Source organism: Oncorhynchus clarkii, chromosome 7 (genome assembly GCF_045791955.1).
Source record: "Oncorhynchus clarkii lewisi isolate Uvic-CL-2024 chromosome 7, UVic_Ocla_1.0, whole genome shotgun sequence".
Taxonomy (NCBI): domain Eukaryota; kingdom Metazoa; phylum Chordata; class Actinopteri; order Salmoniformes; family Salmonidae; genus Oncorhynchus; species Oncorhynchus clarkii.
The window spans coordinates 13048816-13058116 of NC_092153.1; the positions used below are offsets into that span (position 1 = coordinate 13048816).

The 9301-nt window shown below is 41.9% G+C and overlaps 1 protein-coding gene across 1 annotated transcript; it reads left to right on the forward strand.

Moving 5' to 3' along the window:
* The first annotated feature begins 4482 nt into the window (after positions 1-4482).
* On the forward strand, positions 4483-7133 carry LOC139414092 (T-cell surface antigen CD2-like). The gene is made up of 5 exons (XM_071161973.1): positions 4483-4543; positions 5764-6042; positions 6134-6379; positions 6576-6731; positions 6865-7133. The coding sequence occupies exons 1-5, from the start codon at positions 4483-4485 to the stop codon at positions 7131-7133; spliced, it is 1011 nt and encodes a 336-aa protein (XP_071018074.1).
* Positions 7134-9301: the final 2168 nt, after the last annotated feature.

Consider the following 9301-nt stretch of genomic DNA (forward strand, 5'->3'; position numbering starts at 1 on the left):
TGCGTTCTTATCTTATTGACGTTTGGAGAGAGCCGCATATAGGGTTTGCTTATAAGAGAAGTAAAAAGATAACCAGAAACAGAAATGCCTTTAAAAAGTGTGGACTAACCAAGGTTCTTGTTCAGCACCTTAACACATGACACAGTCGTTGGCAACCTTTTTGTGTTTGAACCTTTGACATGTTTTGCTCCCGAGTGGCGCAGCGGTGTAAAGCACTGCATCTCAGTGCAAGAGCCGTCATACAGTCCCTGGTTGAAATCCAGGCTGTATCACATCAGGCCATGATTGGAAGTCCCATAGGGCGGCGCACAATTGGCCCAGCGTCGTCCTGGTTTGGCTAGGGGTAGGCGGTCATTGTAAATAAGAATTTGTTCTTAATTGACTTGCCTAGTTAAATAAAGATTACATTTTTTAAATGTGTTACATCCCCGCCTTTAGCTAGTACCTAAAAAGAGGTCCCGATCCATCATTGGATCACAAGTCCCGACCTTCCAATAAGGAAACAATGACTTTACAACGAATTTCACTCTCTGCTGAAAGGTCTGTATTTTTCCACCAATCATACACCCCACTGAGCTGCTTGGTCAGCAGTCTGATAGTGATTTCTCCAGTTGTGGTGTTCAAGGATGTCCTCCCTTTAAAATCCCGAAATTCCCATATCTCAGCACTGTCCCATTCCACCGCCTTATTTACACCATGTTTCCAGAGGATCTCCTGTAAAACTGTTACAGGAATCAAATTCCTCTATGTTTTAATACCCAATTAAAATTAAACACTCTGTCATTTCCTAAGAATTTGTAAGACTCTTATTTGCATAAAATGGGCCTCCGATTTGACACACTGAACGAACTCTATCAGAGAAGTAGTTGGTGAGCCAGGCGAGGCAATCATTTGAGAAACCAAGGCTATCGAGTCTGCCGATGAGGATGTGGTGATTGACAGAGTCGAAAGCCTTGGCCAGGTCAATGAATACGGCTGCACAGTATTGTTTCTTATCTGCCTGTGTATAATGGTTTCTAGCTTCCCTGAACAGCTGCATATCACGGGGGCTGTTCGATGCTAATGCAGAACGTCATAGGATGTTTTTGTGTTGGTTAAGGGCAGTCAGGTCTGGGGAGAACCAAGGGCTATATCTGTTCCTGGTTCTAAATTTCTTAAATGGGGCATGCTTATTTAAGATGGTTAGGAAGGCATCTACTGACGGGATGAGATCAATATCCTTCCAGGATACCCCGGACAGACGATTAGAAAGGCCTGCTCGCTGAAGTGTTTCAGGGAGCGTTTGACAGTGATGAGTGGAGGTCGTTTGACCGCTGACCCATTACGGATGAAGGCAATGAGGCAATTGATCGCTGAGATCTTGGTTGAAGACAGCAGAGGTGTATTTAGAGGGCAAGTTGGTTAGGATGATATCTATGAGGGTACCCGTGTTTAAGGCTTTGGGGAGGTACCTGGTAGGTTCATTGATCATTTGTGTGAGATTGAGGGCATCAAGCTTAGATTGTAGAATGGCTGGGGTGTTAAGCATGTTCCAGTTTAGGTCGCCTAGCAGCAAGCTCTGAAGATAGATGGGGGGCAATCAGTTCACATATGGTGTCCAGAGCACAGCTGGGGGCAGAGGGTGGTCTATAGCAGGCGGCAACGGTGAGAGACTTGTTTTTACAGACCTGGATAGTAGGACAGAACTCTGCAGGCTATCTTTGCAGTAGATTGCAACACCGCCCCCTTTGGCAGTTCTATCTTGTCTGAAAATGTTGTAGTTTGGTATGAAAATTTCAGAATTTTTGGTGGTCTTCCTAAACCAGGATTCAGACACAGCTAGAACATCCGGGTTGGCAGAGTGTGCTAAAGCAATTAATAAAACAAACTTAGGGAGGAGGCTTCTAATGTTGACATGCATGAAACCAAGGCTATTACGGTTACAGAAGTCATCAAAAGAGAGTGCCTGGGGAATAGGAGTGGAGCTAGGCACTGCAGGGCCTGGATTCACCTCTACATCGCCAGAGGAACAGAGGAGGAGTAGGATAAGGGTACGACTAAAAGCAATAAGAATTGGTCGTCTAGAACGTCTGGAACAGAGAGCAAAAGGAGGATTCTGGGGGCGATAAAATAGCTTCAAGGTATAATGTACAGACAAAGGTATGGTAGGATGTGAATACAGTGGAGGTAAACCTAGGCATTGAGTGATGATGAGAGAGATATTGTCTCTAGAAACATAATTTAAGCCAGGTGATGTCATGGCATGTGTGGGTGGTGGAACTGAAAGGTTGGATAAGGTATAGTGAGCAGGACTAGAGGCTCTACAGTGAAATAAGCCAATAAACACTAACCAGAACAGCAATGGACAATGCATATTGACATTAAGGCGAGGCGTGCTTAGTCGAGTGATCAAAAGGGTCCAGTGAGTAGTGAGGTTGGTTGGGGTCACGGTGATTCAGACAGCTAGTCGGGCCATCGGTAGCAAGCTAGCATAGGATGGAGGTCTGTTATTAGCCACCTCGTGCGTTTCCGTCGGTAGGATTAGTGGGGTTCCGTGTGGTAGAGGGGATCAATCCAATTCACAAAAAAACTATAGATATAGTTATAGAGGCCCAAGAAAAAGAAAAAAAAGATATAGATAACATAATAATAATAACAATAACAAATAACATAAAGAGATGTGTAGAAATATAATCATCCTCTGTGTCTGTAGATCATTTTCCCTTAATGTATTTGTCATGTCATCCAGGCCAATCTTTTCAAAGTAACAATATCTAGTTGAGTAAAATAAGGAGTCTATGGCGTCATTCCTTGTTTCGTTTTAGACTTGTTACCTGGTAAATAACCAACAACCATCATGAGGAAACCGTCCATGTCAGGTGAGGAAACAGTCCATGTCAGCCTAGCGCATCTTTTTAAATAAACACCATTTATTTCAATCTCTAGTTGAGTAAAAAAATAAACGTTTTGTTCTGATTAAAAGACAATACAGAAAATTGCAGTAAACAGTGCCACGCTCAGGCAGAAAACTCAATGTTCTATTCTATATCTATTTGAAAACAATAAGTAGTTTTGTTGTGGTCACCAGGAAATTCAAATAATTCAGGCAAACAACGCCACAGTAGGGCAGAAAAAACAGCATGTTCTATCAAAGTGAATACAATTAAGTTTCCATGGCTGTCACTTTGAAATACTATAACAGTAAATGAATAGGTGACATTCAACGCTATAAACCTTTCTCCAATACAATCGCGTAGTTTACAGACCCACCGCGGGCCTTTGACAAATACATCTTCGTGTAAAAAGGCCCACCATGGTCTGTTTTGTCAACGAGCTCATCGTATAACCAGGTAACTAGATGACTCCAATAGTTAAGGTAGTAAACGATGGCATGCTCTATTGCGAACTGTCTGGGACTCGTTGTTGTTTCCCTGTTTACTACTCAAATATATTTTACGTATTAAGTCAAACGAAATTAACTAAAATACACTGGTCTAAAATATATTAGCTACACAGAACCATGGCGGACCGACTGTAACATTATAGGCTTTTTGTATTAAAAGTCGTCCCGGTCCAACATGCCTGGCTCTGCCCACTATGGCGTGGTTTACGAAGCGCTCGCTGAAATAAGCGTTCGTATGGTCGTATTCCACCGGATCGAGTTATCTCATCACACCCGCAAGGTGTAAATTCTCTCGTAGCATAGGCTGACTAAAACTACCGGTAAACTGACTGTTTCAAGTTGACAAAAGGCAATTGGAATTCCCAAAGTGCACGTGATGCAAGTTACACTAGATGTCAGCATAGTTCTACAATCCATGAAAACTGTTGTTCACTGGCTTGGCCTATTCCAATTCAAGCCCAGTCACCTACACCTGGGTACTTCTGGTAGACAGAGGAAAGGAAAGATATCAACACGTTCTGCCATATTGCTTTCAGGATTTGTCCAATCCTTTCAGATCTACTCTGAGCAGGTATATAGGGCTCAGTTTTGAATTGGTAAGTGACTACAGTGTATGAGCTTGCCACCCTTAAGCACAGACCCAGGGTCCGTTTTGTACGGTGACCTAGCGTATAGGTTGAGCTAGGAAAAGCTGATCTGAAACCAGTATCATAAGTCAATTTATATGACTAATGTACTTATTTTTCTTACATCATCATAATTTATGAGAATGTCCTAAAATGGAGTTTTGTGGCATTTAATGCCACACAATGAATGTAGCCTAGATGTATATTTTGGCAGGAATTTTATAAGAACGTTTTGTTACGTTTAGGATGTGCCTGAGAAAATGCCTGTGTTGATACTGATGAGAAGATGAAGAGTTTGTTTGAAGCTTATTTTAAGATATGGCATCTCTGCACTGCTGAGAGAGTAGATCCATACAGGGCCTGCTGGTTGGATCATTTCGTCTTCTGAGACACACACAGTGAGACACAAGAAAGAGTCTGACAACTAAACTGAAACCTATACATTTTTCTCACAGTACATGTAGTAACAACACAATGGCCTGTACATTACCACTGGCATTCCTTGTCCTTCATGGATTTCTCTCTCTTTCAGCAGGTAAGACTCTCTCCATCTATCCCCCACAAGCCTGTGGATTGGTTGAGGATGTTTTGTTTAGTCTGTTTGTTTGTTTTTACAGTAAAAAAAGATGAGTAATTGTTGGATCAGTTATTTGAGAAGAGGATGTCTATTGATTTTAAATAGCATACTTTTCATTTAAATTATCATCAAATAGGGTCAATCTGGTAAATAAACATTTCTTACCCATTGATGGTCACATTCATGGATTGCTATTGAATCTGTACATTTGATCACAATTGATTTGAGCAATGTTAGGTAGAAAATGAACAATGACATGGGCATGAAAAATGACTGAAAATGTCTCTTCTGTGGTGCCTCTGTGTTATCTTGTAAATGTAACAATGTCATCTATTTTTTTAACAACTTCCTTTGCATGATTTGATATTGCAATTTTATCTCATTATTAGAATGATTTGTATGGATGTTGTAAATGCTATTTAGATATTTTAAGATCCTTATGTGGGACAATACTTATTTCTTTACTTAAGTGTTTTTTCCATTCCAATGTAATTTATTTGATGTCAACTACCATTGATATATAAATGTATAAGATATCGGTCATTTGACCAAGATTAACATCCTATTTACTCAAGGGGAAGGCTTAATCTGACCATCTGTGTCTATGAGATTGTCCCCAGATCGGCCATTTGTTTTAAAGAGGTCCTGTTGTAGTATCTGTGGCCTTTCAGACAGTTGTGGTTTTAGACATGTTCTGTTTCAAACACCCAGTACACAAAAACAGGAAGATTTAATAGAATGATCTGGGTTACTGTGGCTAACCCAGCCAGTTGAACACATATTTTCATACAGTAGCATTATTTGAATTTGATCCAAGTTAAAAACACTTGGTAGAAGCTGTTTTAGAGCATATTTGCCTAGTAGTTGTCCTAACTGACAAATGATGAGAAACTAACAATGGACAATTGTACTTGAAATGAACTTATTTTACTTTGAAATGTAGCATGCATTATGCATGCTACATTTCAAAGTAAAATAAGTTCATTTCAAGTACAATTGTCCATTGTTGGTCATTTATACTGTAAATACATGCTTGACCAAAAATGTCAATAATAAGATTTGAATTAGATCACATTTTCTAACTCTTTATTGACCCCAAAACGTAATAAAAGTATGTTACCGTCAGCAACAACAGATCATTATTCTGATCTCTTTTCTTCTCTTCTCTTCTATCACAGATTCATGCAATTATTATTTCCAACATGGATCTTTCTTCTCCATCCCTCTGAAATACACTGACTTGAGGTCGAAAGAAATAACCTGGAAACACAATGGCAACGTTATATTTAGAAGAAAGAATGGAAAGTTCAAACCAGGCAAGACTGAGGACATCTTAGAGGATGGGTCTCTCCAACTGAAAGGCCTGGTGTCGGCAAACGAAGGTACTTACAAAGCAGAGGTGTTCAACAGTGACGGGAAAAGCATCAAAGAAGAGTCCTTCAGCCTGTGTATGAAGGGTAAGTCTCCTTCTCTCTTTCTTTCCAACCATACAAGTACCGTATCCTCTCCTTTAGAGACACTGATGGCGGCCATTTTGTTTCTCTCCAGAAAAAGTCTCCAAGCCCTCAGTGAAATTCACCTGTTCTGATAAGGACGTCACCTTTACCTGTTTCTTGACCAACACTGAGGGAGTGACTTTCAAGTGGAGAAAGAACGGAGAGCCTTTAAATGGGGGGAAAAAAACAACCTTGATCATCGGTCTGAAACAACTTAAAGAGCCGGACACCTTCACCTGCTCTGCAGTCAATGAGGTCAGCGCGGAGACAAGTGACATCATCAAACCAACATGCAAGGGTACAGTATGTTTTGAAGGGCTCAATTGCAATTCTCTGCGAATCTCTGTCTTTCTTTTTCTCTCTGTTTTCTTCTGTTTTCAGGAAAAAAGTGACTAATGTTTAAGATTGGTGGCGCAACAAATAAAAAAGACAAAGAAAGTAAAACATCTCATTTGTCTCTCTGCTCCACCCCTCATCTCCCACCCTCCTCTCAGATGTCTCAAAATCGGGTGATCTGCGTTCACTGTTTGGTTTGGATTTCTGGACCATGGTGGGCATCCTGGCCGGGGGAGGGGGCTTGGTACTCCTCATCATCATCACCTTGGTGTGCTGTTGCCTCAGCCGACGCAAGAGCCAGATGCACTTTGAAGGTAATCGCTTCAGACCAAAGCTCAAATGTCTATGGCTATTGTGTTGGTGTTCTGTGCACAGAAACATTTATGGTGTCTACAGTATCTTAATTTTGTTCCCTCCCTCATTGCATCTGTTCATTCTCCTTCACAGAGGAAAGAGAGTTGAGACTAGCCCCCCTGACCAAGACCCAGCATTCTTCTCACCCAGAAGGCCAGAAGCAAAGGCCGAGACCCCCCGGTGGGGCCCCACCTGGTTCCACGGGCCCCTGGCCCACGGCCAGAGCCTCCAGCCAGGCTGCGCCCCAACCCAGAACCCAGGCTCGAGGGAAGCCTCCACAGACACCAATGGATGATGATGAGGAGCAGCCCCCACCATTACCCCAGCCTAGGAAGAAAGGCTCTCACCCCGCCAGGCAATGAGTCTGGAAACAGGTTTCGCCTATATACTCTCTGATCCAAGGAAAGGAGTTCCAGCAGTCTACATGTTGTAGATGTTGAAAATGTTGTTATCTAAAGAATAGAATAGAAAAGGAAGGGAAAAATACCCACACAGTGTTCTTTTCTTCCAATGCCTTTTCAAAATTCTGTTTCATTGTTTTTATGTTGAGTTGTAGCCTACCTATCTATCCACCTCCTCTTGAAGTAGTGACCTTAACTTGATGTCTGTGTGGTTGTCAATAACTAAATAACTACAGGCACATAGTCATTGATGGGCAGCATTATTTGAAAATACTCAAATACACAGGAAATAAGTATTTAAAATACAAATAATTAAAATGCAAATGTATTCGAACCCAGGTCTGATAGCTAACAATTGCAAGATGATAATAATAGTTCTGAAAATGTTTCCATTCACATCATTGTGCATTTGAGTCATTCTCTGTATTCACATCTCTGAGTAAAGCTCTCATGTAATCAATTGTTTTCCTGTTACATCGCTGAGGCCTCTTGGCGGTGGTTTTGGCACGGCACCAACGAATAGCATGCAGGGAACAAAGATGCTGAAAGCAACACTTATCTGAAGCCCTCGCTTCCACACATCTTACCTCCTTTTCCTGTGTGTGTGGGAGGGATATGATGCTGTGTGCGTGTGTGTGCATTTGTGTTTGCTGAGCTGCACATGACTTAACACAGGTTTTTGCACCCATTGTTTTTTACAAGCATTTCGCTACTCTCACATTAACATCTGCAAGCATGTGTATGTGACCAATAAAATGTTACTTGAAAAAACCTCTCCATCACACGCCTGTTCACTATATAAACCCTAGATGGCGCTTTGCTTCCATGTTAATTTAATCTGCTTGCATGACTATTCAACAGTAATAGTGGAAGTGGGTGGGCCAGGGACCTACTTGTGGGCCATTAACGTTTTCCTTTGAATTACATTTAAACGAGTTAGTTGACAGAAATCTGAATATGTTCCTGAAAGACTTTGGCTGGGTCACGGACAGCGAGTAAACGTTTGGGAACCAGTTTGATGACCGACCGGCAGGAGTCACAATAAAGTTAACCGAACGTAGCAGGCGTAAGAGAAACGCCTGAACGGAGTTCCCACATCCAGGTTTTCAGCGGAAAAGGAAGCTAGGTTGAAAATAGCTGTATCCCTGATACACACTGAGGCTACAGTAAACTCAGGTTTATCACTCAGAGCCATGTTCGACAGTCTGAACTCTGACCCCTAAACGAATCACTTCCCGTCCCTGGGTTAAATCATTGTGCCCTTAGGCACAGATCTAAGATCAACCTACTGCCTAAAACAAAGTGAAAAGGCTGTGGTTTGACCTTCAGTTTCCTGTCTGGGTTGTTAATATTGTACAGTCAGTCACTTTCAGTTATTCACACTGAGGTACTAAGGCTTCAGCCTTCAGACAGAGACGTTATTCACATGCATTCAATGTTAAAGATAGGTAAAGAAGAAAATGGGTCAGAAAGACAAGAGCCGTGTGTGGTGTGTGTGTGTGTGGTCAGTCACTCTGTTGTGTGGCCCAGTATAAATAGAGGTCTGGGTGACTGTGTGTGTGTGATGTGACTGTGAGCCGATACATCCACCATTTGGCTTTGGGCACCTGCCAGCCGTGCGCCTGTCCCCAACACACACATTTGTTGCACACACTTAGACCCACAAACACCCAAATCAAATGTTATTCATCACATTCTTTGTAAACAACGGGTGTAGACTAACATTGAAATGCTTAGTTACATACGCATGCACACACACACACACACACACACACACACACAGAGTCTTGTACAGCTAACCAAAAATCCAGTCCCATTCAAAATCCTATTTTCTCCAACCCTAACCTAACCCGCACTCTTACCCACTAATTGTAACCTTAACCATAAACCCCCTAGAAATAGCATTTGACCTTGTGGGGACCAACAAAATGTCCCCAGTTGGTCAAATTTTTGTTTGTTTACTATTCATGTGGTCCCCCCACACACAGAGGTAAAAATAAATGCATCTTAATGCAGCATCTTGCACCCATGTCCCATTTAACCACTTTAACCCCAGTCCCCAGGGGTCATGAACCCTGACCTTTCACCAGCACTTCTGTCCACCCACTGGCTTTCCTAATACTCATTGG

Bases quoted from the DNA above. Each gene is read 5' to 3' on its own strand.
- LOC139414092 (XM_071161973.1), top strand. From the start codon at position 4,483: ATGGCCTGTACATTACCACTGGCATTCCTTGTCCTTCATGGATTTCTC. The intron at 6,043-6,133 runs GTAAGTCTCCTT...GTTTCTCTCCAG, and splicing joins CTTCAGCCTGTGTATGAAGG to AAAAAGTCTCCAAGCCCTCA. The intron at 6,732-6,864 runs GTAATCGCTTCA...TCTCCTTCACAG, and splicing joins GAGCCAGATGCACTTTGAAG to AGGAAAGAGAGTTGAGACTA.